The sequence below is a fragment of the Leopardus geoffroyi genome, chromosome A1 (genome assembly GCF_018350155.1).
Source record: "Leopardus geoffroyi isolate Oge1 chromosome A1, O.geoffroyi_Oge1_pat1.0, whole genome shotgun sequence".
NCBI lineage: Eukaryota > Metazoa > Chordata > Mammalia > Carnivora > Felidae > Leopardus > Leopardus geoffroyi.
The window spans coordinates 195,490,666-195,512,749 of NC_059326.1; the positions used below are offsets into that span (position 1 = coordinate 195,490,666).

The 22,084-nt window shown below is 48.6% G+C and overlaps 1 protein-coding gene across 2 annotated transcripts in view; it reads right to left on the bottom strand.

Moving 5' to 3' along the window:
- The window catches only part of SLC36A1 (solute carrier family 36 member 1), a 62,345-nt gene that overhangs the window by 14,184 nt on the left and 26,077 nt on the right, over positions 1 to 22,084 (bottom strand). Inside the window, exons 8-11 of one of the 2 annotated variants that reach the window (XM_045436813.1) lie at positions 21,332 to 21,430; positions 18,951 to 19,117; positions 15,454 to 15,623; positions 1,572 to 5,990 (exon numbers count right to left, since the gene is read on the bottom strand). In XM_045436813.1, the coding sequence (XP_045292769.1) occupies positions 5,719 to 5,990; positions 15,454 to 15,623; positions 18,951 to 19,117; positions 21,332 to 21,430 (708 nt within the window). In that variant the 3' untranslated portion in view covers positions 1,572 to 5,718. Of the gene's footprint in view, positions 1 to 1,571; positions 5,991 to 15,453; positions 15,624 to 18,950; positions 19,118 to 21,331; positions 21,431 to 22,084 lie in introns of those variants that run through there. The other variant, XM_045436802.1, reaches the window with a different exon arrangement.

Below are 22,084 nucleotides of genomic sequence, written 5' to 3' on the forward strand. Positions count from 1 at the left end.
CGTATATACTCCAATTTTTTCCCCCAAAATGGAGGGAGACCAATGACCAAGGGTCTAGTAAAGTGCACCAGTTAAGGATAGTTTCTTGCGTATGTCTGCAACAGGCAGAGTCTGAGGAAGCAAGCTTACTTAGCCAAGAGTCCCAAGTTTAGGGTCCAAATTCAGTCCACTGTCACTCAATTTATGCCTCTAGCAGTACAGTGGGCTTCCCTCGAGGGTCCTTATTATCTGGAAGGAGGGATTACAACCATTAAGTGTGAACGTGAGCAGGACCAAAAATGTGAAGAGGTGGAAAACCTAAAAAGTTTTGAATGTTCTCCACAACGTGAGCAAGACAGGACTAAAGAACGGGATGCAAACCCACAAAACAACTAAAACTGCTTCTGAGTCTTGCTTTGCTTCCATTCGACTGATATTTCAGAAAATGCTTCATAAGCTTCCATGCCAGGCAGTTTAGAACATTCTCTCTAATGCTCGCCATAATCCCTAAAGGTGGGCCTCCCTCCTGAGGCTGTAACAAAGAGGGGGAGGTAGCCAATGCCTTGGGGAAGCGCTTGGGTTCTGGAATCTCCGTGCTTGCATATGTGTCCTAATTCTGCCACTGGCTGATGGCTTGGAACAGTCACCGAATCCCTTTGACCTCCCAGTTCCAGAAATAATATTGATAACGGAAAGTAGTCAGAATCCATTCCCTGCCTTCCTCTCTCCGTAAAGTGCTATATACTTCAATACTGTGCCTCGGGGGCTCTGCTTTTGAATGAGTCTAACTCAGTAGCTGCCCAAGATTGGTTTTCTGATCCCCTAAAGAGGCAGCTCAGACGGTCTTGTCTGCCCTCCTAATGGCACAAAAGGGGAAAGGGAGTCCTCTCTTCCACTGTCCTGAAATCTGTCTCCCTGCTTTAAACATATACACCTACACGGAGGGGGTGGGATCTCAAGGAATTGGTTTATGTGACTGTGAGGGCTGGCAAGTCCAAAATTCCCAGGGCAAGCTGGCAGGCTGGCCGTCCTGACAGGAGCTGACGCTGCAGTCTTGCAGTGGAACTTCTTCCTCACTGAAACCTCGACTTTCCTCTTAAGGCCCTTCAACTGAGTGGAGGAGGCCCACCCACACTTTAAGGAAAAACTTGTATTCAAAGGCAACTGATTGTCAACATCAACCACGTCTACAAAATAGCTTCAGAGCAACAGTGAGGTTAGTGTTTGATGGAATAACTGGGTTACTCGACGTCATAGCCCAGCCGCGTTAACACGTGAAACTACCCATCATACCTGTCAAGTATGATCGTCCGATATACACAGAGAGGGTTGAGAGTTTCTACTCAAGTTTTCAATAAAAGCAGGAGCAGGCTAAGGAAGGGCAGGACTGTCTGACAGAAAAATACCTACCTGGCCCCTTTCTCGGGAACGCTCAATTCCACAGGTGGTCCTACTGTTTGCACTGCTCTCCCAGAGGAGCTCTGGGACAGCAACTAAAAACATTTCAACCTAGCAAGATCTAGTAAAGAGATCTGAGTGATACTACAAAAAACAACACAAAAGGCAAAAACAAAGATGCAGACTGCAACCTCTCAAAAATAAAAAATAAAATTCATTTATTGAGGAAGGAAAAGTTTAACACATGATCCAAGTGCAGAACCCAAAACAAATTCTTCTATGAGCTCCTGCATGATCTACCTCTCTTACACATACCCCGTGAGAAATGACACCCATGTAGGCACATACACGGTATAATATACACGGTACCGTCTGGTTACCAACACCTGTTGGATGGCAGTTTTTCATATTCGTCTTATTTGCACATTCATCGACATGGTTTACAAGAGAGTCACATAAATTCGTTGTTCGCTAAAAACAGCTTCCCCAGCATCGCCTTGATTTCAACAAAAGAACACGGCTTACAGCAGGCACCCTTAACCCTCGTTTCCCCGCCCCCCCGTTCTGGTGGCCACATATCAGCACCACTTACATACCCCGGCCAGATAATGACCCGGTGGTACAAAGAACAGGGAAGAAATACCACAAGCCAATGCTGTCGGAGCACACAGCCCTGCAACCAGCAGGACTAATTAAATTGTCTAAAAGTATTGACCATGATTTCAAAGACAAGCCACACCCTCTCCTTTCCCCTAACGGTCTTGGAGATTTGTAATGTACTTTGGAAAATTTAATTCTAAGGCAGACTCGGAGCCGACTCCCTAATCACGAGGTCACGCGACTTGTACCATGTGCCTCCGCTGTCAGGAAGTGGCGTCGGGTTCGGACCGGGGCCGATGCTGGGGGCTCGCCTTAACATCTGATCGGCTTCGAAATACAAGCCACTGATACAGACCCCTTTGCTGTGAGCAGTGAATAGAGAGAGCTGTAAACAGACACAAATTGAGATTTTGCACTTCCAAAAAACATGAGGTGAATATGTAGTGTTATACAGAGTAGATATTCTACAATTCAGGAAGGGAGACGTTTGGGAAGAAAAAAGTAAGCCAGGAGAATGGGGGCGGAGGAAAGATTTCCCCATGTTCCTTTCTGGGATCATCACTTGAAGACAAGTGAATAAACTGCAGCTTGTACCTTTCATGGGGGTAGAGTGAGCAGTGAGCACCAGCCAATGAATCCGGCCAGAGAGGTGAGTGGCAGAGAGGGAGGGCGGAAGCTGCAGGTTCTGAGCTAAGATACGCCACACATTCATACGCATCTGGCCCGGGTTTGTGCAGATGAAGGGCTCCTAGCAGCCAGACAGCAGCACAATATACAAATAATGACACTTGTGAATGGTGACAACTTCCAGAAAACTACACACAAGATGACAGATCATGCTCTTCCCAGCCATTTGAGGGGAGGTACGCTGCTGACAGAGAGTTGGAAACCTCCTAAGAGCAGCGTTTGCAAGCAAAAACAAAAACAAAACAAGGGGCTCTGAGAAGCCACCTCGGGGCTACTGGAAATCTGAGGCTGCACTTGGGGTGGCTGGGGGAGGGGCACAGAGCCTAACAGTATCGGCCCGAGAATCCCACGGTTTGCCTTTGGCCCGGCAGATGCAACCTCACACTCGAGAGCCTCGTTGCCCCTAATCAGACTTCTGTGTATGCTGGGCCTGCTTCACCAGGGGCCAGAGCAGGGCACGGAGAGAGGCTGGGCGGCTGGTTCCTGATGAGCCATGGACAGAAACCAGGGAAGGCCCCCTGACTGCAGAAGCCTCATGGGCAGAAGAGCAAGCTATCCTGAGCTGGCCCAGAGGGCCGCTTCCCCCTACCCTCCATCTTCTGGCTGACCCTTTACTTGACAACCTCACAACCGGAAAGGCCCACGGACAGGGCCCCCCTTGCCTGGCTCTTCTGAAGCAGCAGGAGCACAGGAAAAAGATCAAACGGGGACAAGGCTGTGCCAAATTAGCTTCCAGAAGCCCCAAAGCTAGTGGTGCCGTCTCTCCCACACACGTTTTCTAGGCCAGGGACCCTGAAACAGTAGTCTGCATTTTGCTAAGACCTGGGACCAGAGGACCACTGTTTTGTGCCACCCAGTCCTCAGGTCAGGTCTTGCTACCCACCGGACAGGATGGCCTCTAGCAGCTCCCTGAGTTACAGAGGCCTCCAGCACAGAGGCTGTGGGCAGGACACAGATCTGATTCCCTCCTTCTGGCATGTGCCTTCTCACTGAAAACAACTCTCAGGACTGCCATGGAAAGACGGCTGGAGCCCAGGGCTTGCAAACAGATGAGCGCAACTCTTGAACCCACTTTGGTACCTTCTGCGCCTGAGGTTTCACAGGGCAGGGCCGCTGCCCCCTTCAGCTAGAATCTGAGTCCCATAAGCACCTACTGGTGACCACAGAAAGGGTGGGTGAAAACCGTCATTCTCCTAATGGAGACCAAGTCACAAGTGATCCCATCTCCCTAAGTTCATAAATTATTAGTAGGCTGGGAGTCATTGCAATGAGAATTTGGCTTTGGAACAGAAGAGAGAGAAAAAGCCAGGCTGGGGGCGGGGACGGGGGCGGTCAGAGCCCTTACAAGCTTTGGGGAAACACAAACAAACAGGACCCTGATGAAGCTACACTGCTCTCCAACTTTCAGGGCGAACTGTGTCTCCAGGTCAGAAACGGCCTGGTGACAGGAGAGGAGGACAGCAGGACCCTATTGCACACACATGAACACACACACACACACACACACACACACACACACACACAGCTCAGGGGATGGAGACTTAATGAATGCCTTCTGAAATACTTCTCACACCAACAGGGGGGAGAAAAGGCAGCCAAAAGCAAGGCCACGAACCTTTCTCTGCTTTCTCTACAGTTTGTTCCCAAATCTGAAGGCTGGCCTTGAGGTGAGCCAACACCGAGGCTATTTTTGACACTCAGGGAGGCATGCAGGGGGAGGGACGGGGTCACGATTAGTGTTTAAAACATAGGGGACCGAAGTCCCTACCGAGTGGTTCCCTTTAGAAGAAGTCCAGGTCGTGGAGGCAGCCCGGGGTGGGGAGCTGCTTCCGGCCTGTCCCCCGTTGATTGTAAACAACCAAGCACCACGTGTAGTGTCAGACCAGCTGCTTCTTAATTCTGTGAACTGAACTTCACGCTCTGTGCTCACTGGCCCCGTCTTCTCATCCACGGCGAAGTGTGGGTGTCCTCCCGACGTGCTGGCAACTGAACGCTAGCGTGCCATGTGCCCGTCGGGGGCCTCAGCGCACGACGCGACCATTTTATAAGCCTCCTGTGGAAAGCAGCACATCCCACTCGGCCATCCTTCCTCGGCCCAGTGCACTGGCAAACATATCCTGAGTCCTGCGTGTCTTCTCAATATGAAACCAGGCTGGTCAGTGGGAGGCAAAGTCCATACCTCCCCACAGAGGTACACGTGAAAATGATCCTGATTAAAACCTCTGGGGTACTCAGACAAGGGTGCTGAGGACCTAAGCACACATTTCCTAGAGCAAGTTTCTTTTCAGCAGGAGAAACCTAGTAAAAGCTTACTGAGGAAGAAACAATCCACAATAACCCCAGATCTAGAGACAGAATCTAAAAACAGAAGCTAATTTTAAATAAAATATAAATATTTTCAATTTAGGCAGGACTTGATATCTTTCGGAAGCTAAAGCATCTAAGAATACAACACTGTGACCCACACGAGGAATTTGGAGGAGGTGTTGCCAAGGGTCACAGGCAGAGAGAGTAAAGATTAAAAGCTCCAGCTTTGGAAGGCTGGTTTTTAACTACTAGGTAGGTCCAGGCACCTCCTGGAGACTTGAACAGGTTGGAGGAAACTGAGGTAAAATATCTGGGAGAGGTATGAGAAAGAGAGAGGCCCAGCCCTCCCACTCATTTAATCCAGGCCTGGGCCTGGAAAGGAGAAAACAGGAGGTGGGGGATGCTAAGATTTTTACATAAAGTGAGCTGTGCAACAGGAATAATTGGATGAGGTGGGTCAGAAGGAGGGAGGCAGGTAAGGGAGGAGACAGGATGAGGGAAAAGAGTTGCAAAGGTCTGGGTTAATGTAAGTACAAATGAACAGGGGTGGCCCTGCCACTAAGAGGGGCCTCTGCATATCTGCTACCCACTCTCACCTGTGCCCTCAGCCCTACCTGGCCCAGGGCACCCAGATGCCGGGTAGAGGGGCTCCTGGACAGCAACCTCACCTTTCCCCAGAGCCCGGACCCTAGCTGAGGCTCTGGGGCCAGGGGCTGGGGAACACACAGGGGCGGGGTGGGCAGATCGCTATACAAAGGCACTGGTGGAGTTGATGAAGACAGGAGCACTGCTTGGCTGGATCAGCTCGTAGAGGGCCTCATACGTCCCCACCACAAAGCCCACGAAGCCCAGGATGCTGATCAGGGCGTCCTTGGCGATGGTGATGGGGCTCATGCCCTCCGAGTAGTAGGTGGTGATCTCCAGGAGGGGCGGGATGATGAGGGCCAGGGCACTGCTGCTCACGGACCCCACCAGGGAGATGACCAGGTCCAGGCGGGGGATGAGGATGGCCAAGACGCCTGCAGGAGAGAGAGGACACGCCTGCTCAGGACTGCCCAGAGCCGGGAGAGACCTCCTCACTGCTGAGCAAATTTAGCATGAGTCCTTCTTCCAGAATGGAGAGCTCCGCAGAAACTTAGACATTGTCCCATCCAGTGTCTCTTTGCACAGATAAGAAAACAAATGGCCACAGGGGAGGCACAACCTGGGTCTCACTGCAAGGCTGGGACTGGAACCCAGATCTCCTGGCTTTCAGCTTTTCCCGCTACAGCATACGACCTCCATCTTTCTGAAGCAAAGGAACCAAATTACACTCCTGGGCAGCCTGGTCCCTACCAGAGGAGGGAGGTGGACTGTTTCTGTGCGACTGGTCATTTTCTTCTGCCGAGGGTACCTCCCCCACAAATATCTCACTTAACTGACAAGAAACAAAATGGCGGGGGGGGGGGGGGAGCCATCCTTCTGGAATGCTATCAGAATAAACCCTGTCTCACAGAGCATTTTCCTACAGGGAAAGTAGATGTAGCTCAGCGTGCAGGCTCACCTGAGGGGCAAGGCCCACACGATGGCCTCGCGCCCGTCGCTCCCACACCAGGCGGAAGTGACGAAGAACCAACCGCAGGCCGCCTTAGGAAACCCCGTCAGCTTCCACCCGTGGCAATGACGGTGCTGCTGTCACACCAGGGATAGGAGGCCTCGCCGACCGCACTTACTCCAGCGCCCGCTGAGCCCGCCGTTCTCACCTGACTCAGCTTTCCGCCAGGGGCGAGGCGCGAAGGCCACTGCTCCACAAGTGCCCCGAGGACTGCGGGCTCTGGCATCGGTGACACGGGGGGGGGGGGGGGGGGGATGTTACCGCTCCTTTCTATTCCCCGGTTTTCTTGTTGGCAAATGAGGATACAAATGGCTCCTATGTCACAGAGATACCCTGATGGCCCAACGGGGTTGCACAGGCACCTCACAAAAGGCCTGGGGTACAAGAGGCTCATGCTAGAGTTCAGAGCATCATTCTACTATATATGCTGCTGCCCATGCAACTACATTACTGACTCATTACTGTCTTCCCCACGGCAGGCTCCAACCGGAGATCCCCAGCATGGAGACCGTGCTCCAGAGCACATACCTCACTGGCTCCTACGAGTCACATCTTACATGGGGTGGGGGGGGGGGGTTCAGTTCCCCCTTCATCTCACAAAGCAGTGTAGCCAAGTCGTTCTGAGGAAGGCATCACAGTGGTGAGACTGCCAGACAGACACCTCAGGCCGATGCACCCCATTTTACCCTCAGATCAATTTTACTCCTCAGATGGCACTGTCCGCATCGATTACTGTTTCTTTGGCTAAGCTACAGACAAATGGACTGGGTTGCATGTAGAAGCCAGGTTTTGCGAGACGCACTTGCTTTTAAGCTGGAATAGCACTCCCTGTAGTAAGAGAGGAGGCGACGTGCGATGGGGGCTTACCAGGAGAGGGACAGGTACACGTCTCCCGTCTCACACTTCCTCTGAAGGAATCCAGTTCCTCATTCACAGCGGCCATACTTCAAGGACTTAACAGTTGCCTGTGCCTAATGGCTACCGTCCTGGACAGCACGGACCCAGAATACTCCCTTTGCGGCAGAACATCTAGCGTCTGATAGGCAGCACTGCGAGGCAGCCACTCGTTGGCAGAATCTGCCTCGGGTCCATGGGTATGTAACTTCACAACATGGTTACTGTCCCCAGGCAGATTCAATGATAGGAAGGGACAGAATGCAGGCCCTCAAGCGTCTGGTCACGTCACACACCTGACGATTAAGAACATACAGAACGACACCCGCAGGAGGGAGAACAGGGGCGCTGGTTGATCACACAAAGAGCCTGTCTGTGAAGAACTGGGGGAGTCAGATGTCGGGCTAACTTTCCCAGGGACGCACTGCAATCATTTAGCAGAGAACCGGTATACAGTCAGCCCTGACCTCTCTCTGCTTTGCAAAGGAAGTAAGACAAGTGTTTTGAAGCCTGATAACAAAAGGGGGCACAAGGATACTGAGCCTCAGATCTGTTTCTAGCATCATTTTATAGCCCTGAGGCAATCCCTTCCTCTTTCCTTATTCTAGTGTTCAACCGTAATGGCAATTATCCATCAACACCCTCGCTGTTCTGAAGCCTTCAGGAAGCCCATAAAAAGTGTAGGCTTTTAACTTGCACTGCAAGTTAAAAACAGTATGTTTCAGCCCTTAGCTATTTCTATATAGAGTTGGTGATATCCCTCAAATCTTCAGGGTTGAATTTGGAGGAAGGATAAAACTAAATTGTAAACTAGGGTGCCTGGGTGGCTCAGTCAGTTAAGCGTCCGACTTTGGCTCAGGTCATGATCTCGCGGTTTGTGAGTTCGAGCCCCGCCTTGGGCACTGTGCTGACCGCTCAGAGCCCGGAGCCTGCTTCAGATTCTGTGTTTCCTTCTCTCTCTGCCCCTCCCCTGCTCATGCTCAGTCTCCCTCTGTCTCTTCATAAATAAACGTTAAAAAAAAAAAAAAAAAAGACTAAATTGTAAGCTGATGACAAAATGGCGTTCTCATTACGGACAACTTAGCGCTCAACGAGAATTGATCTGCCGTGTGGTCCGTGCTGTGTGTTCCCTTCCCCTCTCTGGGGTCTGGGTCTACATCTGCCTAATGTCAACCTCACAGTGACGGCTCCCACGGTTCCAATGTGGGTGAGGGGTGCGGTGGCAATAGCACTGGGGCAGCAATCAGATCTGAGCCCCGGGAGAGGCTGGTAAAGGAACGTGGTTGAGAGTGCACGCTCTGGACTCAGAACCTGGACTCCAATCCCAGCTCCACCACTAACCAGCCAGCTACTTAACCTACCACTAAATAGGAATGGTCACATGAGACCGTTCACATCGAGATCTCAGAGCACTCAGAACTTAAGTGCACAATAAATGAAATGTGAGTTAATACAATCACCGGTCCCAGCACCAACGGGTTCACCATTTGGAGCCTCAGCTCGTTCACCCACGAGGTTAGGTGACCATACGAGCCCTGGATGAGGACTGAAGTCTCACCCGCCTCTGACATCTTAAGGAACTGTACAAAGCAGGTGTAGTCACTTAGGAGTGTGTTGTGGGATCCTTCAACTCACCGTCAAGTGGGAAGCACCATGTCCTGCTCGACTGTGGCACAGCAGAGCAATGGGATTCCTCTCCTAGAACAGATGGGTATGCCCTAAACACAGCTTCCAGCTTGCCTGGTTTTGTGCCGTTAAAGGGAGTGTGAGTTATTCTTCCGGTGCCAGCCCCTGATCTCCATGGATGCTCCACCCCACTCAAGAGAAGGGTGTCCCTTATCAGAGACAATAAGCCCAAAGAGGAAAGAAGTCAGATGACCTGACTGCGCCCTCCCAGCTCTGAGTCTGACATCCCCTCTTCCTCTCTCACGTTAACCTGGGGGACATATGGTACGTCGTGATAGGACTTAAGTGAGGTCAGATGTGCTCTACTCTATGATAAGCATTGGGTGGAAACAGTGACACAAGCTCCTGCGATTAGAATCTTTTCTCAGATTAGACAGAGATGTTCCACTTCAGCATGACATTTTAAAAGCAATCTAAAAACTTGCCCTTGTGTTTGCTACAAAGGATATACACAATAAGCGTGCCTAACAAAAACATCTCTAAATAGAGATTTTTTAAAGTGGCAAAACTTTTCTCTTAAGGCCAGGATCACAGGGCTATCCTAGCTGGACCACATACCACAAGCGAACCCCAAATAAAGCCTGACATTGGAGAAAGATAATGAGGGGGGTGGGGAGAAGGCAAGAACAGTAAGCCTCACACCAATAATGCTGGGGGAAGGGGAAGACAAGAGGACCCAACCAAATTAGCACACATAGCCCCAAGGGCTCAACAGCAGGGGTGCCTGTTTTGCCATCATGCAAAATGCGGCCAGCTAGCTTCAGCTAATTCCAGACATGGGAATCACGTACTTAGGAAAGATGTGGGAGTAACCAAAACCTCTTCTAGCACTAAATGTCTTTACTCGGAATTAAAGCCCTCTGGAAAGAGAAACTCCAGAAGGTAGAGATCTCAAAGCAGCCAACCAGGAATATCCTCTCCCTACTCTCTCCCTGCTCCCCCACAAGCACACCCCATACAAAGAGGAACACTCCCACAGCACCCTCCCAAACAGCAAGGCAGCGCCCTCTGCAGCAGCTTGGCTGTGGCTTGTGCAGAAATGGGGGACTGAGGACAACTCAGCTAGTCCACGTGATTAGTCAAGAGGGCTCCAACGGTATTACAAAACATGTTCCCTTTGGGTTAAGAGACACTAAAAATGTGACCTTTTGACTGCTGAAGCACCAGGGGGCAAACGACCATGTTCAGAGATGGAACTGACTGGGATTCTGGAGCCTGTGGTTTTAGACCGGCAACCGAAAGAGCTGATGTGTGCACAAGAGAAGACAAAGCACTTTAGAGAACACACACTTACAGAACTATGCTGGACACCTACAGCCAGCCCTATGTCTGGAAGCTCTTCCTGCTGTTTCGTTGTGATCAATGCTGGTGCAGCCCACCTGTGTTACTCTGAATGTCTAGAAATGTACCTTTAAAATTAATACCAGCCTTGGACACAATATGTCATTTCATTTAGGGGGAGTATAAATTTAAAAAAATACGGAAGCAAGGAAAACAACTTACATGTCCAACGCCAAAGGAGTAGTTTAGTAAATAATGATCCACTAATATAATAGAATATTATATGGTCATGAAAATATTTATGAAGGATACGTATATTCATGACATAATATCAAATAAAAAGCAAAAGACGAAGTTTCCTGTGTATACTACGATTGCAACTATTTTTAAAAGCACCTACGAGGATGAACACAGAAAATAAAATGCAAAAAAAAATTATTTTGTTAAGTCAGTGGGATATTTGGAATTTCTTCTTCAATCTAGACATTCTTGAAATGTTTCTACATTAACTTTTTTTTTTTTTTTTTTTTTTTTTTTTGAGCAGTAGTTTGGTAGAAATTTCAAATCAGGCTCAAAGCACCTGTGCCAAATCACAGGAGTTTAGACTTGAAAGAAATCTTCGCAATCTGGTACCCTGCACATCTATCTTCTGGCTGAGGAAACTGAGGCCTCGGGAGGGTTCCCCAGGGACCCACAGTGCACAGCTAATTAACACCACTGCCCCTTGTCATTGTAGCTGCAAGATGGAGGGATGGGAGGGAGCACAAGCTGCTGAGAAGCCACTCTGTTCGGACCTGGCAGCTTCATGCTTGACAGGGTTTGGCTGCTTGGAATGTTCCACAGCTACGCATTCCAGTCCAAACAGGCCCTTTAATTGATAAGGCTTTATGTTATTACATCTTCAACAATAGGTTTCTGAAATTTTCATATGTAACCGAAGGAAGATGCTTCACGTGGGAAATGCCACAGAGAATTAGTTCAAAGCACTGAAGGACAGATTAATGCCTCATGGAACCCAAAGGAACTACTCTTTCTACACTTCTGAACTCCCTCTGGCACCAGCCTCTTCCAGCCTCTCCTCCTTGCACATAGGTGACCTGCGAAGTCTGCAATTGAAACACAGGGGCTGGAAAGAAATACTGTTTCATATGAAATCGCAACACAATGAACACCATTCTCTGATGCATGTATTTTCCCTTCCCCTCCTGTCCAAGAGTCTGAAATTAAGCACCAAAGAGTAGACACAGAGGTCTTTGCAAAAAGGGGGAGAGTGGCAAGAAAGTCAAATTCCCAATGCAAAAAAAAATTGAGCCTGGACCAAATTCCCCTGCTTCCCTTGGTGGGTGGAGGGTAAGGAGGAGGAGGAAAAAAGACAAGAAAACACTATAAATAGCAATAAAATAAGCTGCTATTAAAATGTATGGGTGTAAGAGAAAACAATCAGTTCCAGCAAAGTTCTAAAATCATACACCAAATAACCTTATGCAGCAAAGATCTGAAAGTACAGGAAAAAAAACAAAAACAAAATAAACTCACATAAATACATTTAAGTTGATGCTGCAGTGAAATGCCTCTCCTGAATCCCACAATCACTTCACAGTCTCCAGGGAAGGGAAAAGAAGCCCGGGTGTTCAGAGATGAAAAGGCTGCATCATTTAATAGGCTGACGATGCAATGCTAAGTCACAATAGATCACAGAAAGGGAAATAACTGAATGCACTTGCAGATCAAAAGCAGCTTGAGTCCTTTGAGCATCATGCTGTAGAAGGGAGACGAGACCCACAGACAGAGTCAGGAAAAGCAAAGCAAAATCCAGGAGACATCTAAGGATAGCATGAGGTCTATGAATCAGAGACTCCTGGCTCCTGCAGGGCGCGGTGGAAAGAAACCTGGCAGGAAGCAAGACATATGCTACCGGAGGCTAAGCCAGGTTTGAGGAGAAAATGGGGCCAGGACAGGAATCAGGCCCAGCATCACCGCCCCAGCTCTCCGGGCAAGGAGAAGCTGGTGTCTAGGCAGTTAGAGCACATTTTGCCTAGACAGACCTACCTTTTGTAGAGAAACCACTTTGAAAAAAGCCAATTATTTGAACCATCCCATCCTTGCTTCCAGCACCCTTTGGATTCCAGAATCAGAACACTGAGAGTTGACATTATACACTGTGCACATGAAGGCTGGACTTCAATCCTTAGAGGTAACCATCCACAGAGGAACACACGTATCTGTGTTGAAGAATGAGAGTTGCAGGCAGAAGATAGGAACAAAATCCAGAGCATCTTAGCGCACATTAAGGCAAATTGCTAGAAAAGCAAAGATACACTACAATGGTTTCCTTTTCAGTTGCTCTAGGGCAGCAGTGGCCTGTAGATCGCTCTGGGCACTGGATTAGCTGCTGAGTGGGCTTTTTCTATAGGCTGGACTACAGAGGGCCAGAAGGTCTGCCAAACAAAGGCTATAGGGACAAGTCAGATTCTTGGCTGCCATCAACTTGCTAGGGTTGGCAAATGCAAGCAGTCCACTCGTTGCCTGGCTCTTCCCCAGCCCCACCCTGCAATAAATCCTCAGACAGAATATGCCCAACATTAAGTCAGAAGGTTTGGTTCCTCAGCTCTAGTGACCTCCTTCCATACAAAGATTCAGGACGCTGAGCTTCACCCACATCCTTGAAATGAAATGAGAAAGAGAACTGCAGGTGGCTTGAAGAAATATGTTCCATGACAGGCATTAGTCTGTTCCCTTGAGACAGTTCACTCTGGGACAGGCACTAGTCTGTTCTTTGAAGAGACATTCTAGGACAGGAGCCAGTCTATTCCTTGAGCAGATGAGTCTGAGATAGGCACTGTTCAGTTCCCTTGAGGAAGTCCTAGCTGGTAGAGCCACCAGTCTATTTCCTTGAAAGGTCCATTCTGGGATGGGCACTAGTCTATTTTTTGGAGAAGGACCATTCTAGGATAGGTACTAGCCTGTTCCCTAGGAAGCCCATTCTGTGGTAAGCAATATCAGTTCTATTGAGAAGACCATTCTGGGGTTGGCACTTTCCTTAAAGAGGTCCTTTCTAGCACAGGCACTAGGCTGTCCCTTGAGGTCCCTTCTAGCACGGGCACCAGGCTGTCCCTTGAAGAAGTCCCTTCTGGGATAGGCACTAAGTCGTTCCCTTGAGGAGGCCCATCTGGGATAGGTACGCATCTGTTCCCTGGAAGAAGCCCATTCTAGAATAGGCATTAGTCCGTTCCTTTGAAGAGGGTTTATTCTGGGATAGGCACTAGGCTGTTACCTTGAAAAAGTTCATTCTGAAATAGGCACTAGTCTGTCTCCTTGAGACTGGTGTCTCAAGTCCTTTCTAGGGTAAGAACTATTAGTCTTGCTGAGGAGACCATTCTGGGATAGGCACTAAGCTGCTCTTTTTTTTTTTTTTTTTTTTTTTCAACGTTTATTTATTTTTGGGACAGAGAGAGACAGAGCATGAACGGGGGAGGGGCAGAGAGAGAGGGAGACACAGAATCGGAAACAGGCTCCAGGCTCTGAGCCATCAGCCCAGAGCCCGACGCGGGGCTCGAACTGACGGACCGCGAGATCATGACCTGGCTGAAGTCGGATGCTTAACCGACTGTGCCACCCAGGCGCCCGGCACTAAGCTGTTCTTATGTGGAGGCTGATCCAGGATGGGCAGTAGTCCGTTCCCTAGAAGAAGTCTGTTCTTGGATAGGCACTAGACTGTTCTTCTGAGGAAGTTTATTCAGAAATACACACCGGAATGTTTCCTCAAGTAAGTCCATTTTGAGATAAGCACTATCAGCTCTATTGAGGAGACCATTCTGGGATGGGAAGTAGTCTGTTCCCTTAAAGAGGTCCATTCTAGGTAGGCACGATACTATTCCCTGAGGAGGTCCATTCTGGAATAGGCACTAGTCTGTCCCCCATGTCTAACCTCTACTGCCCTTCTCTTGTCAACAGTTAACCCATAACATCATTTCTGATCTTCCACACTATGAGTAAATGCTAGATAACTTTCACACCATTTATCCCTAAAACACTCCATTCTGGTTCAATTTAAAAATCATACAGGCCTATTTGTATTCCAAAGATAGAGCCTTGGACTGGATAATTTAAGAAGTTCCCAGGGAAGTCTCAATATAATAAGTCAAGATAATTCTTTTCCCAAAATAACACAATTTTTAAAAATAAAATAAAAAGCCCAACATAGCCAAAAAGTAACATCTAGATTCAAGTACTGTGATCTGGAAAGAAGTTGCAAATCTCCTAGAAATTTACATTAGGTATTATAGACCAATTTATTCAGGGGTTCTCTATTCTATCAACTCACAGAACCTACCAAAAAAGAAAAAAAAAAAGGAAAAATTGATTTTTATTTTAAAATGTACGTCGGTTTCCACCAACAGCAAATAGAGTAATATCTTGTCTCTTAACTCACACTCCGGGGTGTGTGGTCAGGGAGGAGAAATAAAACACAAAGGTAAAAATCAAACACCTAGATTAATCAGTATACATTTTCTAAGAAACACATTTAGTAAACGTCTAGAAGAGTATCATATAGGCCCAACATGAAATCTAAGCAATAGATTGTCACACTGGAAAAGGATTATTTGAAAACATAAATAAACATGTAGTGGCTATCAAAGTAACCTATACTCACATGCATATGGTTTAAATGGCTCTCTTTTACACTGTTACCTTATTTTACCCCAAGGACATGGGAGAGTAATTCTACATCTTTACTATGAATTATGACCACCACTGTAGCATTTTACGCCATATCTACAAATAAACTTGTGTTCTCCTTCCCATGCCCTTTCGAGTACATACACAATCAATTCACTTCACCGTCTGGCCGGGCCTCAACTACACACCTGAGGCATCAGGCCATGTTCCCCGCTCGCACACTACAACTGTTTCAGTACACCAGGGCTCTCCCTCAAGAAAGCCCTGAGGACTGGGTGCCCTTTGGGGAGACAAAAAAAAAAAAAAAAAAAAAAAAAACCAAAGCAATTATCTCGTCTTCTACTCACATGTCAGGCAGACCAGCACCGTGCGCACGAACAGGTCTACCACCAGCTCGCAGTGCTCGGGCACGTGGGACACGAAGAAGGGGATGATGATCTCGGCCGGGACGTAGAACTGGAGGGCGTAGGTGAAGAAGATGCCAATGGAGTAGAGCAGCTTGACCGACTGGTACAGCCTGCAGAGAGAGAGCCGAGACCCATTCCAAAGCCTGCTCTGTGCCATGGCACTAGCAGTGAGGGGGCAAGACGGTCTCGCCGTGGCCATGTCTATCCAAGTCACGGACGCGCGTGTCCTTCAGACCCAGCAATTTCACGTCGAGGCATTTACCCTGCAGATATACTTGCACGTTGCGTAACATTTTTCCCTCCAAGTATGTCACTGTCGCGTTGTTTACGTATGGAAGGCTGAAAACAGTTGAAATGTTAGCCAGTGGGGAACTAGTTACATCATAGGGTCCCATACAGCTGTGAAAAAGTAGGAGGCAGAACTACAGGTGCTGATACGGAACGAGCGCCAGGATACGTAAGTGAAAAACGCGTGAAGCAGGACAGTGCCTACAGTGTGCTACAAATTGTCCAAAAAAAGGAAAAAGAAGGAAAAAACACTCCCTCCCCCCCCCCCCACATGCATATGACATTCTTACATACTCTAACCATCCCCAAAAGGAAACACAAGAAATCGGTAATGTGGTTGCCTCTGAAATGGTAAACTGTAAAACTGGGGACTTGGGGAAGCAAATGGAAACAAACATATTCTGTCTAGACTTTGAACAGCTGGAATCTTTACCATGGACATATAACCTTTCAAAAATTAAAACAATTAAAAATGCAATTAAAGCGTAACAGGCCTTTTTCTATCCTTCCCCTTCAATTCCCTGTTCCCTAGAATCAGAAGGGGACCACATGACCAAGACGCAAGAGCAAAACCCATCTTCCCACACCACTGTGGCTGTCTTCCTACCACTGCTTCGTGTGGCTCCTCAGGGAGACGGTTAACTCACCAACAGATAGCTCTGTCTCATCTCTTGCCTAGAACTGTGCAGAGTAGAAAACAAGCCTGATCCATAAGTACTCATGGATCTGAAATGATCAGTCCAGGGAAGGCTACCCTGCCCCTTAGCAAAAGCTCCCCTTCAAGCAAGACCTTCATGCCTTCAGCAGCAAGAAACACTGGCCTCCCCCACCTTGTTGGAAATCTATTTAAAAGTGGTGATTGCATTGTGTATATTGTGCATGGAGTTTCTCTGTGGTTGAACTTAATGCCTAGAAGATGTTCTGATGCTATAAACAGGAGAACATCCTGGGAGAGACTGAGTTTGACAAAAGGTCTTACTTGCTCCAAGAATAGATAATAAAAACGCTTTGGAAAAATCGGCTGGTGCCTCTATAATTAAACTTGGTACAACACCAAAGCCTTCTGGAGTGCTGGGAAGTCTGGAAGCAGGATCGTCACCTGCAGGGACGGCTAAATAAATCGCGCCTGAATGGAGGCAGAAAGATGAGAGTAGCTGGGTTTGGAGTGTCAAAGGGACGATGACAGGTGCTCATCCACGGCTTTAGATTATGTGGGCTGCTTCTGCTGTTCCTGATCCATTCATCTTCAGTTATGCCAACCTACCACCTGGCTCTTGAAAGGGCAGGAACATTTGGAAACTTAAAAGCAGGCATCAGAGCGAAAGGGAAAGACTTTCTGAAAACAACAGCCCATTGCAGGACTGCCACTTGGCTGGCCACACCACAACCCTTGTCCCCAGACCCCTGCTGATTAAGGGCACCCTGGGCTAAACACTGACGACACAACCGAATAAACACTCTTCTCAATTTTTTCAACCTGCCTTTGTACAATGCCTCGCTGATCAGAGCTCTCACAACATGCACAGGCAGGTCAACCAGGCCAGCCTGAAAGGTTCCCTGGTCCCCAGGGCACTCAACAAGCTTCTCAGTGTCTGCTCAGCTGCCCTCCACAATGAAATTCTCATCTTCAAAACAGAACTGTTGCTTCAGACACACCCTGCGACAGCTACCTTTTCAGGAAGCATTTCAGTATGTCTCAGTGTTTCCCTGCAAGGTAGTAACCAAGAGTTAAGCAAAGTGAGGTACAGAAGGGCTCCCCACAGCCCCAAGTCCACTGTGAGAGGCCTCCACCCACTCATCAAGCCGGTGACTGCCACAGGAGAGGCACAGCAGAAGCTGGGAACCCAGCCTATTCACCCTCTTTTCTCCCTGTCTGGAATGCTTGAGGTGAACCGATAGGATGCTTGGCCCTTCCAGGTTCAGATTTCTAGGGAGAAATGGCATACTACCTGATCAACCAATCCATGTGGCATACGCCTCCAGAGGAATCCCTCCTCTAAACAAAGAAGAAAGCTCAGGGCAGACTTCTCCTTCTGATCGCACCAGGAGAGTATGATGAAGCACTTTCTCACACATAGCATTTGGTCTTCCTGACAATCCTGGAAGAAATGACTACTCCTGGTTCCCCAAAGTGGAAGCTGAGGCAGTGAGCGGCTGTGACCTGTCCAAGGCCACAGAGGTGAACATGGCAGACGGCCCCTACCCTCTATGCCCCAGTTGTTCCCTGAAAACATCTCTTCACAACATGCCTCACAGTTCTAGCGTTTAGTCCTCCTTTTTGTTCAAAAGGCATCTACTGGGTGATGATCGTGTGCCAGGCGTCGTGCCGGGGGCTGGGGCAGAATGCAGAGCTTACGGTGGAGGGAGATCACAGTGCAGGTAAACAGAACATTATAGCACTTTGGAACAGGAAGTAGGCTAGGGTCCGAGTGGGATCCTGCAAGAACAGAGTGAAGGGGCATCTGACCTAGCCTGGAGGTTGTGGCGGGTGGAACAGCAGAGAAAGTTTCTCAGAAAGAGTGGCTCCTTGACTAAGTCTTCCTCACGGACTAGGAAGGAGGTGCAGGCAGGGCTAGAGCTGGAGTGGTCCTGACAGGGACGTTGCGGATTTTTGTCTCTGCTGGAGGAGCAAAGGGAGGCCCCTTGAGGGCTCTCGCCAAGGGAATGCACCCATGACTGGAGTCCTGGCTCATACAGGGAATGGGAGAACAGACCTGGAGAAGGATTAAGACTAGGACAGGCAGATGGGTCAAAGGGCTCAGTGGGGGGCCAAGGAGGGACGGTGCTGGCGGGGGCAGGGGCGGGGGTGAGTAGGGGGTGGCAGTGGTGGTATAAAGTGAAGTAAGCTGATTTAAGGGGTAAGTAGGAAGAAAATCCACGTTCTGACCCACGAATTAAAAAAAAACATCCAGGGGTATCCAGGTGGCTCAGTCAGTTAAGCATCCGACTCTTGATCTCGGCTCAGGTCATGGTCTCACGGTTCGTGAGATCGAGCCTCACATCAGGCTCCGCACTGACAGCGTGAAGCCTGCTTGGGATTCTCTCTCCCCCTCTCTTTCTCTCAAAATAGATAAGTAAACATTTTAAAAACTACAAACTAAATGAAACAAGCATCCAGGGCTCCCACGCTTCCATCCTTCCCCACGTACCAACAATTGGGCAGGTTGAGGGTTATGCTGCCTTGGATGTTAGCTCCAAACTGCAGGTACCCCAGGCACCCCAGACTGATGTACAGGGCGGTGATGATGGCCATTCCCACGTACAGGATGACCGGAAATTTCTGAGGATCCTTCATTTTGTTTTCAAGGGGCAGAACCTATAAGAGTAGTGAGAAAAAAGAGAAAACACAGGAAAAAGGAACATTAATGGTGAAAAACAAAACTGTAATGGGCTCAGAAATAACTGCTTTAGCCCCAGGAGACAGAAACAAATCCAAGCTATTTCCTCAGAGCTGGAGGAGAGGCAGAGCCCACTGTGTGAGCCGGGAAGTGCGGGGAGGCGAGCGTGGGCCGGACTGGGACCAGGACCCTTGCCCAGGCCAGTGCTCTGCCTCCGGCTCCAGGAGCCCCATGGGCAGGGGGGGGGGGGGTGATCTCTGCCCCTCAGCACAGCCGCATGGCCGCCGACAGCCCTCCCACCTCATGCCCACCCGGCACAATGGGGAACAGACCTCGCCTGAGACCACAGTTCTGCTAACCCGTCCGAAGAATGCAAAACACAGGTCAGGGAACACTGCCACTCTAGTTCCCGGAAACTTCACAACCTGCTACCACCTGCACCTGGCCGGGCTCACAAGGAAGAGTGACAGTGTCGAGCTGTCCCACAAACCATCTTTGATCTTGTCATGACACTCATTTTCCTTGAACGCTTGCGGTCACGAGGCAGAGTGGGTCTGTGCCAGACATACCCCGGCGGGCAGGGAGGGCCCGCTGCAGGCCCGGCGCCGTGAGGGAGCCACAGCCCTGCACTTCCAACCGGCCCTCAACACCACCCCCCCTCCCCCACCAGCGCAGGGGGCCTCCAGCTTCAGCTGATCCACATCCGGTTAGAAACAGTTGCTAAGCTTGCTTCTGGTTACCTTTCGTGGACAGTCTAGAGAGCCAGAGGGCAGGCAGCCCGTCTCCTCCATGTCTGCCAGGCCTGGGCCAGTGGCACAAACACAGAGCCTACCATGAACAAAGAGTGAGCAGGGGCCCTGCACCCACACACGCTCAACAGCCCTCAAAGCCAAACTAAGAGTCGAAACACAGAGAAATCTCAAGCAACAGATAATAATGATCACAGGATGACTCCACATCCAGGCCTTGGCTAATGAAAGGAAGCAAAGAACAACGTCTGCACTGTGCTGCCAGGGAAAACTGGTAAGTTCCGCACAATGCTCCCTCAGAACCAGGATCTCCAGGCAGCTTTCCACATTTACTCAATCTCTTCTTTTCAGTCCCAAGCACTTGAGAGCTCGTTTCTCACTGCTACAATACGGGGTTCTGTTTGTGTTTGTGAGTCAAGGTGAGACCATCTTCCTGGGCCGCGAGAAGCTCCAAGAAAGAGCAAAGAAAGGTGTAAAACCTCGGGACAACAACTTACACACTGATCCCTCAGAAAGTCTCCCCCGTGATGTTAGGGCCTTAACACATCGCACCAATCCCACCAGGGCAACTCCTTAGTATTTTGACGAAAGAATCAATCCAGCTTCTAGGTTTTCTTAAAAGTATATCAAGTGACAGGGAAACCAAATGGGGATAAAAAGATATTCCATGAAAGGAAAAGTATCTTCTTCCCTTTTCCTAAGCTGTTGGCCAACAGTACTACTAATTTTCTTCAAGGAAGAATTCTGGAACTTTATTATGAAAAAATATAAATAAAAATCAAATCAGGTGCAAATGAGTGGCAGATTCCTCTCTTTAGGAGAAGAATTTGGTGAAATCATAGCAATGGTGGGGGAAGCTAACTAGCAGTGAGAGCTAAGGCCATTTATCTACACACAAAAAATACAGCACACCAATGTTCCAGGGCAGAGACATTATTTGTGCAGCTACTGATTTAATTCTAAAATCAATAGTATTATTAATAAAAATTATTAAATACTTACTGTGTGTCAGGGGCTACGCAAAGTACTTTACACACATCTCATTGAATCACTGAATGATTAGTGAACTACTAATCATTAAGTTCACTTTTCAGAAGCGAACAACAAAGAAGTTAAGTCCTCACACAAGGTCACACGGCTGTTCTCTGGGAGAGCCAGGACTCACCCCCAGTCAGTCTGACTCTAGACCCTGCACTCCCAATTGCCATGTATTATTGCTTATTGCCCACATAGGTGATAAATATGCAACAGAGAGGGTTTGAAGGCAAACATTCTCAAATCACATACAATTTGTTTCCAAAACCCCAGTGGAATCCCTGCATTGCTGTTCAGGAGCTGGCCGATAAGTTTCAGAAGATAATTTCTAACAGCATTTCCTCAGCCTTCCAAAGAGCAGACCTCAAGGACACCAAGGGCGACACAGAATCACAGCGAAACTCTTACCATCCCAATGCCTTCAAACGCAAAAATGGCCGTGCCAAAGAACAGAGGGTAGGTCTTCCAGGGAGCCACCAAGGGGAGGCGGCTGGGGTCTGGGATATTCTGAAAGAGAAAATAAAACAAAGCAAAGGCTATACAGAGATTCGAGACTTCAACTCCAACATCAGACAGGTCATCACCTTTTCCTAGATTCAAGATCCTCTAAAAGGAGAAAGTCTGACACCTGACATGGTTCGGGGACATTTAGTCTTTGTATTTTTTTTCCCTTCAGGCTTAGAAAACCCCTATTTGCTTTGGGGAAAGACTATATCCCAGTGTACTATAAAAAACTCAAATGCTGGAGTTTGCATAAAAATAGTCACATTCTTTCATTAGGTAATCCCATCCCCAGAAATTGAATCCGAGTAGGGAAAAAAAATCAAAACATACACGCTTATTTATTTTTGAGAGAGAGACAGAGAGAGAGAGAGAGAGAGAGAGAACGTGAGCAGGGGAGGGGCAGAGAGAGAGGGAGACAGAGGATCTGAAGCAGGCTCCAGACTCCAAGCTGTCAGCACAGAGCCCGACGTGGGGCTCAAACCCACGAACCGTGAGACCATGACCTGAGCCGCAGTCGGACGCTTAAACAACTGAGCCACCCAGGCGACCTGATTATGCGCTATTTTTAAAGTAAAAATTGAGATAACTAAGAGCACATGAAAAACCGCTTACGAAATAATAGTGAGAACATTCACTTTTAAAATTTGCATATTCACT